This window comes from Chiloscyllium punctatum, chromosome 27 (genome assembly GCF_047496795.1).
Source record: "Chiloscyllium punctatum isolate Juve2018m chromosome 27, sChiPun1.3, whole genome shotgun sequence".
NCBI lineage: Eukaryota > Metazoa > Chordata > Chondrichthyes > Orectolobiformes > Hemiscylliidae > Chiloscyllium > Chiloscyllium punctatum.
In genome coordinates, this window is record NC_092765.1 from 19881112 (window position 1) to 19900839 (window position 19728).

General features: G+C 39.9%; 1 protein-coding gene across 4 annotated transcripts in view; it reads left to right on the plus strand.

Annotated features, from left to right (window-relative positions):
• Positions 1 to 8297, plus strand: part of LOC140453513 (platelet-activating factor acetylhydrolase 2, cytoplasmic-like) — a 30927-nt gene extending 22630 nt beyond the window's left edge. For all 4 annotated transcript variants that reach the window (XM_072548250.1, XM_072548253.1, XM_072548252.1 and 1 more), the window contains 5 exons: positions 1167 to 1280; positions 2709 to 2800; positions 4738 to 4908; positions 5488 to 5636; positions 7513 to 8297. In XM_072548250.1, coding sequence (XP_072404351.1) covers positions 1167 to 1280; positions 2709 to 2800; positions 4738 to 4908; positions 5488 to 5636; positions 7513 to 7586 — 600 coding nt within the window. In that variant the 3' untranslated portion in view covers positions 7587 to 8297. The remainder of the gene's footprint in view (positions 1 to 1166; positions 1281 to 2708; positions 2801 to 4737; positions 4909 to 5487; positions 5637 to 7512) is intronic.
• The last annotated feature ends 11431 nt before the right edge of the window (positions 8298 to 19728 follow it).

The window sequence follows — 19728 nt, forward strand, 5'->3', positions numbered from 1 at the left end:
TACCAGTGTTTATAAAAACCAATTGTGTTACAGGTTAGGAAGCTGGGAGTAGGATGTATGTAGTTAGGTGAAATTACTTTGCAATGGTCAATAGTTGTACTGACTGAAGAAATGACAAACTTATTGGATCATGAAAATAACAGGCCATTCAGCCCTGAAAGTCTGTTCCATGATTCACCTTTTGCTCCATATCCCTCGGTGCTCACATGTTAAAAATGCATTGATCTCCGTATTAAAGATTGATCCCCAATAACCATAGTGTTTTGAGGGAAGAGTTTGAGAATTTCCGTAGCACATTGTACAAAGGCAAACTTTTTGATTTTAAAATTATGCCCTTTTGATCTGGTTCCCCACCTGAGGATATATTTTCTCTATGTCTAACACCATTGAATCCTTTAAACATTTGAAACATCTCAATCTGATGATACCTCAAACAGATGAATTTGAAGGAATATGAAGCAAATTAACACAAATTGGGGTCATAATTTAACATTTTTAGGCCCTCATAACATTTTGGTGAATCCTGCTGAACTATAATATAAATGTAATGAATCATAAGTACCGTACACCTAGGAAAGGTGAAAAGTTAACTATTCCCCCCTGCAATAAGGCACACATGATCTAAAGATTAAATGATCCAAGGTTGTCCGAGTTAAGCAGTGCAATGGAGGGAGTCTGTCGGAAATGTAGTGCTCCTGACATCTGGTGGCAGCTTTCTGTTCTGCAGCAGCATTAGGAAGTATCAGACGTAGATGGAAAGTAGTCAACAAGATTACATTGATGTATTCCTCAAAGGAGCCATGCAGTCTAATCCCAGTCTTCATAATCAGGCACTTTAATATTTTCCAAAGGAAATAGCTTCCCTTCCAAGGGCAGTGTATCCATCCTGAGTTGATTCCCAAATTGAATTAAATCTTCTAGTTGTGATTTCAACAATACTCGTGAAGCACACCTATTAGTCTTTGTATTCGACCCCTCCTTCAGCTGCAACTAAAATTCCATTAATCACTTTGATTTCTGTTTGTGTCAACTTGTTAATTTCCAGTGATTTGTAGACATCAACCCTTAAATCTGTTTCTGCACAGTTCCTTTCATTTTTAACAATAGTAAAATGTTGCATCAAAATAATTGAAGCAATATTGTTTTGTTGCTCCTCTGTCTCCCAGCTGTACCATCGAACGGAGGAGTGCAGCCGGGTTTTGGATGTACTTACAGACATCCACAATGGAAAATTCATCAAAAACTACCTTCCTGGTCATTTGGATCTCTCCGTTATGAAGGTGGGTATATTTGGACCCAGACACCTTTCCCTCTTTCTCTTTTGAATAAATCCTGAGCCTGCTGCTCTCACTATTCCCCCAAACAGCAGGAACATACATTTACTCATGTGCAGGAATTGGTGGTAGAGGACATGAAGAAAAATAAAGTATTCCGAAGCATCTTTTATGATCTCAGGATGTTCCAAAACATTTTACAATCAATGAAGTATCATAATTGATGACTTAAAGTTGTAATTGGGTTCCTGAAAATCTGACTTTGAGCAAATTGCATTTTACCATGCAAAGCTGCAGTAAGCCTGACCGCATCAGAAATAAAATTTCAAAACATTTAAACATTTATGTCCTGTAAGGTGAAATGCTTAATATTACCAAATTCCTCAGTTGGCAAATGAGAGAGCTTGAAAAGTGAACTAAAATATGGAAATATAAAAGAGATATGCTAACTTTCTATTGATAGTAGCTCACTCTTGTTTCAGATCTTGCTTTCTAAATCTCTCACTTGCCATTCACCTCATCCTTCTGCTTTCTGCAAACCTTTTCTTCTGTTCCCTAACTGTTACTCTTGTTGCCAAATCTCTAACTTCTGCAGCCTGAGAATCAAGAAGAAGCAGATCATGCACGTTTTGAGAGTCAGCAGCAAAAGGGGTGTGTCAGGGGGATGGAGAGGCCATTGGATGGTCTGAAGTTGGGAGAGGCTGCTCCAAAATGCTGCCAGTCAGTTCATGCAGGTTGGTGTGAACCAACCTTTAAAGTGAATCTTGTGACACTGAGCAAGAATAGATGCTTCATTTACCATCAGGCAAAACAATATTAAATTGGCCAACATTAAATGAGAAGTTATTGTTATAAGTTGAGTGTGTGTTGTAATCTGGAATGTGCAGCTGAAAGTGGGGGGTGAAAATAGGTTACTTAAGTTTGAAATTAAAATTGGATAAATACTACTTGAAGTGTAAAAGATTGCAAGATTGTGATGCACGGATAGAGAATTGGAATCAATAGAATAAATTAACAAATTGCCTACAATGGATATGATTGGCTGATTTGCTTTTGTCCAATGCTGCATCATTATACAATTCTATAATGATAGGATACACTGTTACCATGCTGGTATTATTCCAGTTAGAATGGGCTCATTGATGTTAGAAAGGGGGAATCTGTTTCAAATAGACTTGGATTAATGGAAATAGAAGGTCCAAGATTGGCCAATGGCTTTCAGTGCAAACAACTGCAGGATTAATGTCCACAATAAAGATACTGACAATCCATAGAATCAAGCCCTCTGACTGAGACTAGCTACTTCCATGGATTTCGGGGATTTAATCAGGACATAATGGATTTATGGCTTTCGAGGCCCATTGCCCAGCTGTGGGTGGGTGGGAGGGAACTTGGGAGGAATAAAATTTGAGATGATGGTCTTTGTTCCCACAGGCCTGCATTGACCTGAAGAGGGTGGCAGTGATGGGTCATTCATTTGGAGGGTCCACATCAATTCTGGCAATTACTAGGGACTCACGGTTCAGGTGTGTCTAGTGTTTTTGTTTCAATCATTTGTATTAGGGGAAGCATAATCGAAGAGTGCTATGTTCAGAAATACTTCATCCTGCTAATGTAGTGAGGCATATTGGCTTCATGCTGTGGAATGATTCAAATGTGAAACTGTTATCACACCCAGAAAGACTGTGATCTCCATGGTGCTATTAGTCTCATAAAATGTAGAATCAGTGCATGAAGAGGTAAAGATGAGCTTAAATAAAATGTCTGTTAGAGTACTGCATGTCATATTAGACAAAAAACTCAATTGTAGCTCATTTCCTGACTCCCCAGAGGCTCCACCACCTACATGGTACAAGTTAGGGATGAGTTCAATTTTTTTTTTTTGCTTGTTTTGTGTGGGCATTCTGCAACAGTACTAAGGAAGCTCAATATCATCCAGGTTTAAGCATTTGCTGGATTGGCACCCTAGTAAACATCCACTCCTTCCCACACCCACAGCCCAGCATATATAGTGTGTACCATTTACAAGATGCTTGGTAACCCCTTGCTAAGGCTCCTTTTGGTAGTATCTTCCAAACCTGCAACCACTTCTATCCCCAAGGACAAGGGCAATAACTGCATGGACTTGGGTGTCCATAGTCTGTTCCTTCATAGCACTGGTAACATTACATAATTGGTGTTTAATTTGAGGAAGTCATGAAAGGGAGCTCTTAAGACATTTACCCCTCAAGATCCTAAGCACCGAGGTGCATCTGATCTGACAACATTTGTAGTCACCTTGATTGGGTGCAGGAGAAGTAAATGCATTGCTCCTTTCGTGTCTTTGCAGAGTGATCATTTCTTTAAATCTAACAAAAGACAGGATTGAGAAATCTGTGCAGAGCTAGTGTTTTGAGATCCATTAATTGCTCTTCCTTATTTGTGATGTATACTTTGCCCAACTCTCATACATCAAAAGGATCTTTCTCTGCCATTTCAGATAACTCCAGCAGAATGCCGCAATCAAACACATCTTCCCCTCAATTCCCCTGTCTGCAGTTCACAGGGATTGTTCCCAGCAGGACATCCTAGTCTATTTCACAACCACCAACACTACCTCGTCTTCCCATAGCACCTTCCTGCATAACCGCAGAAGGTGCAATACCTGCCCCTTCATCTCCTCCCTGCTCACCATCCAAGTGTCCAATCAGTCTTTCCAGGTGAACCAGGATTTCACCTGTACCACCTCCAATCTTGTGTATTGTATTTGCTGCACCCAATATAGCCTACTCCTATATTGGAGAAACCAAATGCAAACTGGGTGACTGTTTTGCAGAACACCTCTGGCCTGTGTGCAAGCGTGACCCGACCTTTCCGTAGCCAGTCGTTTTAACACAGCGTCCTGTTTGCATGCCCACATGTCTGTCCTTGGCATGCTGCAGTATTCCAGTGAATCACAGCACAAAATCGCAGCACAACATCTCATCTTCACCCTCGGCACTTTACAGCTTTCTGGACTTAATATAGAGTTCCATACCTTCAAATTGTGAACCAACTCCCATTTCTTCCCTTTTTAGCTTTACTTGTTACATTCTCTGTCACCGTGTCCTCTCTCCCCACCCCCCCATACCAGTGGGACCGTTTTCTCTTTCAAGTCTGACAGTTAGAAACACCATTGTTCTACCATTCTGACATTCTGATCACTTAATCTCAACTATCAACATCTTTTCTCCTCCAGCACACTACACCCCAACGCCTATTGTATAAATGCTGTCCACTCCACACTTCACTTCAGCTCTGATAAAAAAAATTCATCTAGACTCGAAATGTTAGCTTGCTGTTTCTCCAAGGATGCTGTCTGACCCACTATGATCTCCAACATTTGTTGTTTTCAGTCCAGATTCTAGCATTTGCAGTAATTTGCTCCTACATTGTTCTCGTGTGTGCTGTGCTTGTTATCTGTAAATGTCCTCTTGCCCTGCAGATGTGCAGTGGCCTTGGATAGCTGGATGTTCCCGCTGACGGATGATATTTATTCCAAAGCGTTGCGTCCTGTGTTCTTTGTGAACTCTGAGAAATTCCAGACCAATGACAGCATTGATAAAATGAAGAGGCTGCGTTCTAATAACAATGAGATCAAAATCATCACCATAATGTAAGTAAAAAGGGTGGCATGCTATAGAATTGAGTGTCAAGGATTTGGAGAGAAATTAGAAGGAACTTTGGAAGTATTACATTGATACTTCGTTGGCTACAATGCACCTTACATGTCTTATAGATAAGAAAGGAGCTATATAATTGCATTCCTTCCAAGCTGGTTTGAGTTTCTATCGCAGATTGTGGAATTGTGGATGAGTTGTGGAATGAAGAGCAAATGACAAACTCTCACTAAAAGAACACCACATTTTATATCTTTGGGAAGTGAATTGCTGGGCTACTTACCTAGCAACTGATGGTGTAAGTAACCATAGCAGTTATATTTATGCACAGCAAGATCTCATCAACTGCAAAGAGTTGAATTGCCGGGTGATCAATACCAGGCAAAGCCACTCATATGGCTGGTGTGAATTAGTGGTGAAACATGTGATTGTTTGGTGGGGTGGATGGGGGGGGAAGAGAGAGATATGTGGCATGTAATGAGAAAGTTGTGTTTGCCTTTAGCTAAAGAGCCAGGGGATTGTGGGCACCTCAGTCATCTTTTCTGCTCCTAAATATTTTTCCGTTCTTGTTTCAGAGGGTCAGTGCATCAGAGTCAGACGGACTTCACATTACTGACTGGACAGTTGCTCAGCTTGGCTTTTGAAACAAAGGGAACCATAGATCCTATAATGGGTCTGAACATCACCAATAAGGCCTCTTTGGCTTTCTTGCAGAGACATCTGGGTAAGATGGTCCTAAAAATAGCATAATTAGTTTCTTGCACCACATATGGAGACCATTCAGCCCATAGTACCTGTGGCAGTTCTTTGAAAGGCCTGTCCATATAACCTACTCTCCCTGCTCTTTCCTCAGAGCCCTGGAATTTTTTTCTGTTTAAGTATTTAACCCATTTCCTTATGAAACCTGCTACTAAATCTTCTTTTCAGACAATGCATTCCAAACCATCATGTTCTTCTCCTTTCCCCTTTTCCCAACTTTCTTTTAATTGCTGCCCAGTTAAAAAAAGCAGCTTTGCTTGTTTGCTCAATCAAACCTCTTCTTTAGACAGCACCTTCCACGCCCCCAATCTCTGCCATCCAGCAGGACAAAGGCATCACGTACAATGGGGACACGATCCTCTCCTAGGTACATTCCAAGTCTGTCACATCTTGGCTTGGACATGTATTAAACATTCTTTTATTGTCACTGGATCAAAATCCTGAAACTCCCTACATTACAGAATCATGGGAGTACCTTCACCAGAGGCTTTAAGAAGATAGCTCACTGCCACTTTCCAAAGAGCAAGTCGGATGGGCAATAAAGGCTGGCATTGCAATACTGTTCACATGCTGTGTAGTTAACGCTCATAATGCACTGTGCAATTGAATAATGCTACATAAATCCAATTATTCGACTAACTAGAATGCCTGGTTATGGTCCCAAGCTACAGGTCTGCAATCAACTATACTCTGCCTGTTTGAAGTGCAAGGGTGGGTAGGGGGGGGGGGGGGGGGGCGCGGCAAGAGTGGTGATAGGGAATGGACATTGCTGGGAGCCAAAAAGTTGATGCTGGATTAGATCTTGTGGCAAACAGCCAACTCCAGAGCAAAGTCTGTTTAATCAGATAACCGTGCATTTAATATGCACATGTACAAACTGAAGCAAGCAAGCCTTGTGAAGACAGTATCACATGGTAATAGCAAGGTTATTTCCTGAGCAGCTGCACAAGACATAGATTAAGCCACTTTTACAATTCTGTGTTCAATTCTGATCTCTGCTAGAGGAAAGATGTGGTTAAATTTGAGAAGATTTACACAGGTGTTGCCAGGATTGGGGGGATTTGAGCTATCAGGGAACTTTTTCCCTGGAATGTCAGAGGCTGAGGGGTGACCTTATAGCCGTCTATAAAATCATTAGGGGTATGTATAGGGTAAAAAGCCAAGGTATTTTTTCCTAGTTTAGGGGAGTCCAAAACTAGACAGCATAGATTTAATGTGAGAAGGGAAAATGTTTCACTCAGAGGATTGGGTGTGTATGTAACAAACTGCCAGAGGAACTGGTAAAGGTGTGTACAATTACAACATTTTAAAAGGCATCTAGATGGATATTGAATTCGAAGTGTTTAGAGAGATATGAGTCAAATGTGGCTAATGAGACTAAATCAGTTTAGTATATCTGATCTGCACAGATGAATTAAACTGAACAGTCTGTTTTCGTGCTGCACAATTCAGTGACTAAGTGCAGAGTGTCAAGGATCATGAGATCATGACAAATTACGTACAATAAACCAGTACCAGTCATTTGCAGTAGTGGAGTTTCCAGGCATGATTGACAATGGAGAACTGTGAAACCATCACTACATTCAGCCCAAAAAAACACAGCCAAAACAGTGAGCCTAAGTTTTCTGCTTTAGGTTCCTGTCCATTGATAATGACTAGACAGAAACATGATGCAGGTACTATGGTCCAGACTTTTGGCAATCAATATTAGGGTTAACAATAGGTGGGATAAAGCCATGAAATAACTATGTGGCTGATCCTGAAGATGTTGCTAGTGAAATTGTTTCAAAAATCTCTGGCAAAAGTTAAACATATTTTTCATTTTTTTCCTATATTTTTAGATCTACAAAAGGACTTTGACCAGTGGGATGCTCTTTTAGAAGGGGATGGAGAACATGTGGCACCTGTAAACTGAACCCCATCTTCAGAACCATTTTGATGTTTGACACGGAATCCAACTGATTATTGATGCGAATGCTGATGAAATTGTGCATCGATGACTGATCCTCTGTAGGTTAAGTAATTGGATCTTATGTTTGTGATCCTAAATGATACATGGTGTGGAACTGCTGTCACTCGTGTGCATAACATTTGACCTGCATCAAATGAATGTATTTGCTTCCTATAAAACACACTCAATATTCAGAATATGACAAGCTCCCTTTAATCAGCACATATAACTTTAAAGAAAATCACCTTTATTTCCTGAATGATGGGAATGGATGTTTGTGTTGAGTGTAGTGCTGTAGTCACTGAATGCGAGTTGGCATTCATTCGATCTGAGCCTTTGCAACAATCAGCACTTTTGGGAGCTGTGATGAACTTAGTTTCCATGTGTTTTCATTGGGCTGTGGTTACAGGACTGAACTGCAATTGTCAAGAACTATCTGATGAATCCAAGAAAATGGAAATATTTGAAGATTGCAAAGCTTCCCTATGGACAATGGCAATACCTGCATCTTTGAGGAATGCAGGGCTTTCTGACCATGCTCAGTTTTGTATTGAAATTATTTTGTGTATTTCTTGAGTACTATTGGGAATTTGCAGCTCTGTCTACCAATAACTGGCACAGGATTAATCTCCACACTGTTCATAAATTAGAGTCATAAATGTTTTGAAGAATTAATTAATTGTTATTTTAATGCTAGCATCTCCTTAATTCTGATTTCATTCTTCTAAGGAAAACCAATTGCATTAAGCAATCTTCATTGATCTGCTTTGGAGATGGAGAAGTTGTGTCTGTCACACTGAGGGTTGTTGCCTTCAGTTACTGCACCTCAAGAACTTCTTCAGAGAGTATGCAAAGTTAACAACATTGTGAGTGAGAACAGTAACATGAAAGAAAGAGCTTGCATTCATTTATATAGAACAACTTCAGGACATTCCAAAATGTGTTGAAACCAATTAAGTACTTTTTAAAGTGTTGTTACTGCTGCTTATGTATCTAATTTGCACAGAGCAAGATTCCACAAATGGCAATGACTACATTATGTATTTTAATAATATTGAAGAAGGCCTTCTTTCATCCTAATATTCTGCTCTTCCATTAGTTTCGTGAGATCCGAGGATAGTACATGTATGGAATGAGCTGCCAGAGAATGTGGTGGAGGCTGGTACAATTGCAACATTTAAAAGGCATTTGAATGGGTATATGAATAGGAAGGGTTTGGCGGGATATGGACCAGGTGCTGGCAGGTGGGACTAGATTGGGTTGAGATATCTGGTCGGCATGGACGGGTTGGAACGAAGGGTATGTTTCCATGCTGTACATCTCTGTGACTCTATAACATCCAGTTCTTCCTTAAAGTGAATTACATGAGATTTTCATGACAACTTAGCTGAATGGTCAATTTTACTGATATCAGCTACTTATTTGCAGAGTTTTACATTTTTAAATTATACCATTCAATTGGGAAATGATTGAAAGCTTGATCAGAGGTACATTTGAAGGAGTGTCTCCAAGGGGAACAGCAAGGAAGAGAGGCAGAAAGATTCATGGAAGGAATTTCCGATCTCCAGGCCAAGGGAGCTGACGAGACTCAAATGAAGAAAGCTGGGTATTTGCAAGAGGCCCATTTGAGGACTGAGATCTTAAAGGGTTGTCAGGCTGGAGGAAGTTAGAGATGGAGAGTGAGGAGGCCAGGTGGAGATTTAAAACAAGATTGAGAATTTTGAAACTGACAAGGTTAGAGAGAGAATCTAGGTCAGTGAGCTCCCATTAATAAACGAATGGGACTGAGTTCAATATTGCTGTAAACAATGTTAATTCAACCTACTTTGATCAGAGAGGGCAGACGAAAAAACTGTTTTCTCTGAGAAGGGAACCTTGGACTTATTGGACACAGACTATTTCTGGATTCCCACTCCCAGGGCTGGCCATTTTCACCAGTGTGGGATAAGAGTTCTGGTAACAAGCCTTCACCCTATACTCCTGCCCTAGCTAGTTCCATTGCAAGTGATAGGCACCTCCTTTCCTCAAATCTTATGGAATTAGGCCAACTTCTTAGTAACATATGGTCAATGGATCCTGAATTCAGGATGTTTAGAAAGCCTCGTTCCTGTCATCTCCATGTCTACTCACAATATAAAGTATGCATTATGTACAGAACAAATTAGGCATATTATGACTATACCAAATTTTGAAATGCTAATCATTGAAGAAAAAGTGCCCGTTCAAAACTCTTCATTGAAAGAAGTTGCTTTTGCAACTCGATAAAGGTGTTAATATGACAGATCCATTATACAGTCACAGTCATAGATTCATACAGCACAGAAACAGATGCCTTGACCAGACATTCCAATCTGACCTAGTCCCATTTGCCAGCATTTGGCCCATATACCTCTTAAACTCTTCCTACTTATATATCCATTTGCCTGTCTTTTAAAGGTTGTAAATTGTATACATCTCCACCACTTCATTTGGCAGCTCATTCCATACATCCCCCACCCTCTGCATGAAAAGGTTACCCCTCAGGTCCTTTTAAAATCTTTTCCCTCTCACCTTAAACTTATGCCATATAGTTTTGGACACCCCACCATAGGAAAAAGATCTTGGCTATTCATTCTATCCATGCTCATCATGATTTTATAAATCTCCATAAGGTCACCGCTCAACCTTTGGCAGTCCAGGGAAAAAAGCCACAGTTTGTTCAGCCCCTCCCAACAATTCAAACCCTCCAGTCCCAGCAAAATCCTTGTGAACATTTTCTGCACTCTTTCAAGTTTAACAAAATCGATAACTGAAACTCTTACCTCATTTAACACCTGTTGACTTTGTCCAAATAACTGCAGATACTAAAATAAAGGGAAAGAAATATTAACTTCTTATAACCTTGCAAAGTTGTCAATAAATCAAACACTCCAGCCTGTGAAAACTGACCCTTGTTGAACTAATCTGTTTTGAGTCTTGGACCTCAGTTATGCATTCATCATGATGCCACCTGATAAGTGCATCAAGAAAACTATACATCTTTTTCTCCAGTTGACCTCTGGATTTTTTTTGGCAGTTTCTGGGCTTCATAGGGGTGGGGAATGGCAGTTACATGAAAAGTGTGTATGGGTCTTTAATACAACTGGCATTTATTACAGGAGAACAGGTGAGCTTTCTAATCAGCCAGCCTCTGCAATCAACTACTTATGTTGCAGTAAGAAACTGCTTCCAGAGTCAGCGGACTAAATTCAATCCTGCCCCTGCCTCGCCATTGTGAAAATAACACATGAAAGGTGCACCTGTTCAGGGGTGAGTCTGCCAAGCTGGGAAGTTTTCTAATCGGAGTTTCCTGTATTGGTGAAAATCCAGCCCAAGAAAACATTTATGCACACAAAAGACAGTAGCAGTTTAGAAATAACAGTTGATGCACGATCAATTTTTAACTTCAGATCTAATATGAATAGAATTTTGTTAATCAAAGATATTAAGGCATACGTGGGGAAAGACTGATATGTAAAATTAGGTAACACCAACCATGGGACACGCTGAAGGGATTAAATGGCTAGAATAGTAATGGTGGGGTGGGGTGGGGGGGGTGGTGCGGGGGGAGTGGAGATTTGGTTGCTTGTAATCTCTGGACAGAGACATGTTTGTTTGTCTCCAGTATCAGTTACCTCGTTAAAGCTGACCAGCTACCTACCTGTGGTTTAAAAGTGGATAATGTGAAAGAGCAGTGCCAACTGATTAATTGGCAACATTTATTCTGCTTACTGAGCTTGGCTGGAATTCATCTCACACCTGCTCTGAAATTTAACTGAGAAATGAATGTGAAAAAGCAGCTAAGTTGGAGTAGGTTACAGGCTGGAATCTAATCAAAGGCTTTGGGTGATTTACACATAAAATAGCCTATTGCCTAGCCAGTGCATCGCAAGAATGAATTAATTTTTCAAATGTTGTTTTAACAGACCAGAGCTTCAACTTTTTTATCTTTTGACTGATTCGTAATGGAGCCTACATTGCTGGAGGAATTTACACCTCATTTCAAATCTGGATCAGAAGAGCAGGCTACCAACATAAAAGCTAAGAAGGGTTTGAAAGAGACGCTAGATAGACTAGAGCTGAGTATTTGATCCTGAGGCACCTGAGTAGAAGATCCTGAGCTAACAAAGTGAATGTGAAAAGGATTTTTTTTCTTGGAGGGGAATCTAGATCTAGGGATAAGTATTTAAGATTTAGGGGTTACCAATATAGATTAGATACCCTACAGTGTGGAAACAGGCCCTTCGGCCCAACCAGTCCACACCGATCCTCCGAAGAGTAACCCACCCAGACCCATTTCCCTCTGACTAGTGCACCTAACACTATGGGCAATTTAGCATAGCTCATTCACCTGACCTGCACATCTTTGTGACTGTGGGAGGAAACCGGAGCACCCAGAGGAAACCCACGCAGACAGTGGGGAATTGAACCTGGGACCCTGGTGCTGTGAGGCAGCAGTGCTAACCACTGAACCACCATGCTGCACCAGATGAGAATAGTTTTCTGAGGATTGTGATGAAAAGTGTGCAATTTGTACATAGTTTGGTTTTAAGCTAGAGGCATATGTGATGGTCTATTTTTATGAAGGGATTTAAAAGTTAACAAGGTCAGTCTTTCAGGAACCAGTATTTTAAACAAATATGTGCCTCCAGGAGTGTTAATGGAAGATTGGTTATGCTGTGGCGGTTTACAACCAGTGATAGAAAATATAAAGTGATTAGCTCAGCAGGATCTAGGATGGATACATTTTGTTTTAATTTAGTTCAAAAGCTTTTTGGATAGTTTGAAGGAGGCTTGACTGGAGTCGTAAGCAAGTATAGTTGTTCTTAAGAAAACCAGATTGTTTAGAGCAGTTAAGGAAATAAGTTGCCTTAGTTAAAAAGTCACATTTGTGAAATATCCAGATCAGAAGTGTTTAGTTAGAAATCTGCAGATTATTAAAAGACTGAGAAGTTATAAACTCTCGGTTGTGAGTTATCAAGGGAAAGGGCCTTCCCAACTCAGAAGACTCAGTTAAGTCCAACCTAGAGATTTGAAAAGGAAGGAATTGCTCTGGATTTTGAGTAAAAGGTAAAGTCGCCATAGTCTACCATGGTCTACATCTTCCATAGGTATGTATGTATATGTGGATATTGAACCTACACTTTTGGCATCACTCTACATCACAATCCAGCAGTAAAGCTAACTAGCTCACTATTCTTGAATAACAATAATTTGATGGCATTGGGAAGTTGATGGGGCTTTATTTTGCCATTGTTTTTAAATCAGCCACACTGTTATTTGTAGGTCATTTTGTCCATTTTACTTTTTTGTGTAATAAAATGTTTTATATTTAAAACCAAATCTGCAGCCTTATGTGCTTATGTTACAGTGAAGGGCTATGGATATTAAATTAGAAAAAACAAAATATGATCAATTAAGCCTGATCTCATTCTTGGTTCAGCCTTTTTCAGTAATGGCATCAACTTTCATTACAATAATCTTTTTTTTCAGGCAATAGAAGCAGGACCTTTCAATATTTTAAGGCAGATGTAAATAGGTTTTTGCTAAGCAAGAGGTGAAAGATTATCAGGGGTAGGTGAGAATTTGGACATCAGCCATGATTTTATTGAATGGTGGATGAGGCTTGAAGGGTCAAGCGGCCTATTCTAACTCCTAATTTGAATGTTTATATGTATGTTTGCCAGTGTATCTATGGAAACTGATCCCATGGTTTCAAATGATGTTGCTAAGGGGCAGCCTGAAAATGAGGAAATAGAGAGATGGTGCAAGGTGAGATTTTTGGGTTATTCTGTGCCACTATAGGAGATATTTTGACTACATTTGGAAAGTCAAGAGTGGAACTGATTGAGCATTGAACTGAGGATATCTCTAATAGAGAAGATGCCTTTTCAGGAAGATGATAAGGTTGACATCATGAAAGAAAGACAAGATAATGCACCGTAATGGCTGTCACAGAGAATGCTATTTGTAACCTTAGTATCCTAAATTGCTATCAATTTTTGATCATTGTTACTTTGTTTGGAGAACAAGCATGTGTCTCTTCATGTTTGTATTTTAGTTTGTCTGATGAAAAGCTAACGACTCTATACTATTCCATGGAGGGTTTGTCACAGACAGTAGCTCATGAACAAGCTGCTGTGTTTCCCATATTTAGAGCAGTGACTACACATCAAGAATACTTATTGGCTCTAATGTGCTTTGGGACATACTGAGCTTGTGTTGAAGTGCTCTACAAACTCCAAACTGTTTTTTTTTTCTCCTTAACCTATGTTGATTGAAGAAGGGGAAGTTTGCTTGAGTTCTTGTTGCTGTTTGCTGCTGAGTTATCCCTGCTGGAAAATATTTTGGGTTTGGATAAGGATGAGAGTGCAGTCAGACCGTGAGGTGATGCCATTTATAGTAGAATAGCATACAAAGGTTTGATGTCTCAGTACACATCTGGATAGTGGTCACTTTTGGATGAGGTAACGCAGGAATGTACTCGAGCAGGAAGCCAGCATCTTTGGGATAGAGGAAGCTATCATTAAAAGTGTAAATGAAATATTGCTTAAGCTCAATTAAAAAGAATAGTAAACCTTCATGTTGCAACTACAATTGATGGAATGCTAGTCCCAATTTTATTTATGTAATTGCATAAAATCTTTGCATTTAAAGATTGCATGTAATCTTTAAATTTTTATAATTTGCATTTTAATTGCTATTTTAGGAAAACAAAGCGAAAATATTAATGCCTTAGTGCCTTCTATTGCTCCCAAAAAGCTAATTAGCTTTAAAGTTCCCAAAGGGTTAAAGGTTGTAGAACATAACAGTTCCCTAGATCAATCCTGTCGCTTCAGGCTGGATCTGTCAAACCAGAATGCAACACGTTTGATGTTTAATTCTTGATAGTCCTGCCTGTTCCTGAGCTGCTGTCTGTGGCAAACCCTCCCTGGAATAGTGTGGAGTCATTAGCTTTTCAACAGACATTCTCAGATACACACACAAAATGACATGCTCATGTATGCAATGAGACAGGAGAGAGAGATGCACTAACTCAGACATGTAACTGAGCCAGTTCAACACAAAGCGATATACAGGAGAGACGCACCGGAATGCCTTTATCTCAGGCACTCTATTAAAAACCATAGACTAGTTGTAGCAGAGGCATTAACTTAGACATGCACACCAAGAAAGATTCACAAGAGAAACCATTAGAATGTTGCAAGTTTGGGGACTACGACACTGGAACTAAATGACAGTCTTGAGCCCACATTTGACAACGGGTAATTGGTTGCCTCTTTTCTCAGTGTCCTATTAAAAATAGTAGGTGAGCTCTCATTGTTGCCGGTCCAGCCAAAGACTAGCCTCAGCAGTACCACTGACAGAAGTAGGTGCTGCTGAGGCAAGTCACAGACTGCAAAGGCACCTCAGCATGACAGTATCTTCAGTGATGTAAATTTAAGTAATTACAAGTTCTGAAGCCATGAGGAACATCAGAGTAGGGGAGGAAGCCCTCTGAAGAGGATTATGTTTATTAGGGCTGTGATTTTTTTTCCTGTTTGCAGCTCTATTACTGGGAGATATTGAGCCTCTGCCTCTGACGTGGGCTCAAGACTGTCATTTAGTTCCAATGTCGTAGTCCCCAAGCTTACAACCTTCAAATGGTTTCTCTCTGTGAACCTTTCTTGGTGTGTATGTCTCAATTAATACCTCTATTGAACTTGCAGCCTCCGAATATGGCAGAGGAGTGGCCTGGCTGCTGGAAAAATGCTACCGAAGCTGCAAAACCGACCTCATTCAAGATCCTTCAATACGTTAGTTGGTTGCTGCTTCTGGGAAAGTTTCCTGGTGATAGAAATATATTAGGGTGTGGCTTGCCTTTATTTTCCTGGCTCACCCTTTCCAGTCTATAAACCTGCCACCACCACTCTGGGAAAATTAATTCCACTGGCAGCGATCTCTTCTTAAGGGGGTAAAGTGGAGAGCAGCAGAAATTGGGGATGAGTTAGATGTAGATGAATGGTGATGCCACAGAGTAGTTGTAGTGATGGACACGTGTGAGGATTGCACAAGAGAGAGGAGTGTCGCAGATTTCCTGGCAGTAGCAACTATGAACGGCAGGCAAGGTAAACAGAACCAGATACATATACGCACAAAGAAGCTGGCATATATTCAGGCACACATTTACACACACAGAATGTCGCATTCAAATAGGTGGAGACAGATATTAAGCCTTGCCCCCACCCCTCTCCAGGCATTCACACATAGACATGATGCAAGTGTAAACATGATTAACATGCAGCAGACACACAAGAGCACAGGCTTGCACGTGCCGTTTTCTCTCTGTGAATCCTTCAGAGTTGTGACTGACCCTTCTGTAACTATGACAACGTGCTGTTGAGTATGTAATTGGTGTGAATGTGCAGCACCAGGAGGTGGTTGTATGCAAGGCAGCACAAAGACAAAGACAAGCAATTCCTTTGTGTGCTCTCTCTGCATGCAGCTTAAAAAGACACATCATAAAATTAACACAAATCACATTTCATCAGAGGAAAGGGCGTGGATGTGACTTGTGATTACAGTTTGTTCAAGATGGAAAGTTGTGGAAATCGTAGCTTGCTAAAATCTCCATCTAACAAGCTGGTGAAATAATGAAGAAAAATAAAATGTATTGGGTTTTAAAAAATATATAAATTATGGTTAATTCTCGAGAGCAGTTTTCATTCTAGAAATTTCTGGTAGGTGGGACTGGGGGATAGGAATACTAGGAAGCCGAGAGAGCAAGAGGAAGCTAGATAAGGCTGTGTGTGTGATGGATTGAGTGCTTGAATTGAGTGTGCTTTGGGTTATAAACAGAGCTAGGGACTGATGGGAACTAGAGGAAATCTAAATAACACCAACTTGTCTGAGTTGCAATTAAATATTAGTCTTTTTTTCACTTCAATTATAGAAGCGAAGGACTGATTTCAACATAAGACACAGCGAGTAATTATATTTACATGGAGATTAGTACAGCAATGAAACTAATAATGTTTCTACTGCATTAAGAAGAGTCTCCTAGACAATATTCCATGGGGAAACTGATGTAAAATGAAAGACGGCAGAGAGCTGAACTAATTATAAAAGATTATTCTACGCCTGGAGTCCGCCCTCCCTTGCTGAACAATGTCCTTGGAATAACTCCACACAGATGGACCGTTTTTAATACAGAAAGACACCACAAAAACAAGATTCTGTTTGGAGGGAAACGTTTAATACAAAATGAGACTCTATAAAGATATTCAGAACAGAAAGTCCAATTTTCTGTCCATACAAGGAAAAGCTCAGACAAATAGCTTCAAAATAAAACAGAATTATATACGACAGAAAGGCATGTGGCTTCTTGTATTTTTGTCAGCTTTTTGGTAAAGCTATCCAAATAACTTCCCTTTCCTATTTTCGTTTAAATATTTATCTTTGAAATTTTCTTTATTTTTGGGTATTGCTGGTAAGGTCAGCAGTAAGTCCATAAGACCATGTTTAATAGGAACAGGAGCCAGGAGCCTTTTGACCCCTCAAGACTGATCTGATTTCAATCGGATCAAGGCTGATCTGACATTCCTCATGTCCACTTTCCTGTGTTTTCCTCATAACCCTTGATCCCCCTACTGATCAAGAATCTATTTATCTCCGTTTTAAATATAAGGCAAGATGTTCCACGACTGGATTCCCTGAAGTTCATGGGATTATTATGGTTACAGACCTGCCTATTCAGATCGTATCCATGAGCATCAATTCATTCATGAATAGCAGAGTTCACTATCAATTTGCATCTGACCTGAGACTCCAGACACTGACTTACATCTCGGTAAAGAATTACTATTACCACTGATTGCTATTCTGACAGTTCCCAGAATTCATTCACATTAGCTGCAAAACACACTGTTGCTGTTTAGCCTCTATACATTATTTCTGCTATTTTGAAAATTTGAAAAGAGGTTTATTTTAAGCAGCATCATAGCTACAGGTTCTTAAATGGAATACTACCTTATGTTAGCAAGGAAACTCATAGTTTATAATCAATGACAGTGAGGAGATGATAAAATTGTTCGGAGTCAGGATGATGTGTGACTTGGAAGGCTTGTTTCCCATTTTTATTGCATTTGAATGGAGTGGTTTGCTAGGCTATTTCAGAGGTAAAAACAATGACTGCAGATGCTGAAAACCAAATACTGGATTAGTGGTGCTGGAAGAGCACAGCAGTTCAGGCAGCATCCAACGAGCAGCGAAATCAACGTTTCGGGCAAAAGCCCTATTTCAGAGACCAGTTTTCAGTGAACTATATTGTTTTGGATCTGGAGTGACAGATAGGTCAGACTGATTAAGAACAACAGATTTCCTTCCCTCCAGGATATTAGTGAATCAGATGGTATTTTAAACAATAGTTACATTGTCACCATTCACCTTTAATTCCAGATTTTATTCAATTCAGATTTTATTAGTTGCCATAATGGATTTCAAACCCATGGCCCCAGCCTGTGCTTTTGGAATACTAGCCCAGTGACATTACCGCTATGCCACTGCCTTCTCCATAAATCTAGTTATGTTTTCAACATTGCTATTGAATCGGGTACGACTATGCTTTTAGGTAATCCAGATTTTTTGAATTAGATAAATATATGAAGGATTAAAAAGATATGCAACTAAGGTTAGGTGAAAAGGGGGTTTCTGTGGCATGCAAATACCAACATGGTCCAGTCCTGTTGAATGACCGGTATTGGTCCTTGTTGTTCTTGGTAAAGTATGGCAAAAATACTAACACAGGAGAAAGTTCAATGTCTACAGTGCAGGATGCCAATAAATTTGAGGTGTTTTTAGGATCTTTATAGGCTTGGAACATTCCAGAATGCACCAACCTTGGCCAGCTGCCTGTTAATCAGTGAGAAGCTGCCAAATCAGCAATGAATCTGTCAGCTGGCTGTAATTGTTTGTAAGTATATATTTGTGTGCCTGTGAGTGTATTGTACATATTGTGTTTGTGTGTATTTTACGAGAAGGATTATTTTTTATTTGTACTGTTATTTCACTTGAGGTTTCTAATGCCTCCGGTTCACTTATGAAATGTGTCACGTGAAAGACAAGAAGCCTGAGCCGAAATTTGAATGTCAGTGTAATCCCAAGAGGAATCTTCTGCCGTTTAACTGCATTTAAACATATCCTGTGCCTTTCACTTTCTGCCTTTATATGCAAGATCTTTAATTTTAGCATCTAGCTTCTATTCGCCTCCATTCTTCCTGTCTTAGCTTATAGATTTTACACTTGCCTTCTCCCTGTCTTTCAAGTTCCCCTCTGTTTGTTTCTCTGATTCCTGTTTTTGTATCTCTCACTCTGCCTCTCAGACACGTGCCTTCCCTCTTTATTCTCTGTGCTCTGAATTAGCTGATGTAATCTTTACTGGCGATAGATGATGTTACTCTGTTCTCAGCTCTGCTTGGTCATGGATGTGAATTAACATCAGCCAAGTTCCCGGCTCCTTTTCATTACAGTATATGGTGACTGTGACCGAAAGGTGACCCCACATTATCTTACCTATGGTAACCCCTAGCTGGGCAACTTTGAACACAAAATCTAGGCTGACCCCCTTAAAGCCTGAATGGGAATGTATTTAATTTCCTTTCATGTTTAGAAAATGTCTTTTAATTGCAACTGGATTGAAGTTTTAATGAGGGATGTTAAAATTCTACAGTATTTTCTGCAAAGTCTGTGCAGACCCGTTTTTCACTTGTTGTATTTACTTATAGATAATGTATGAATAAAGTAGATTTTGAAATAACGGTAAAATACTAGGCTGACAATTCAGTTCTGGGTGATGCTGTACTATCAGACGTGCCATCTTTCGACAGAGATATTAAATTAATCCCAAGACACTGTTCAAAAAAGTGAAGGGGAAACATTCCTGGAGACCTTTGCTAAGATGTACACCTCAATCAATATCTTGAAAACATTATCTGGTCATCATTTTGCTGTTTGTAAGTGCTTGCTGTGTGCACATAAACTACTGCATTTCCTGCATTACAACAGTGACTACACTTCAAAAATACATATTCAACTGTAGTGCATTTTGGGA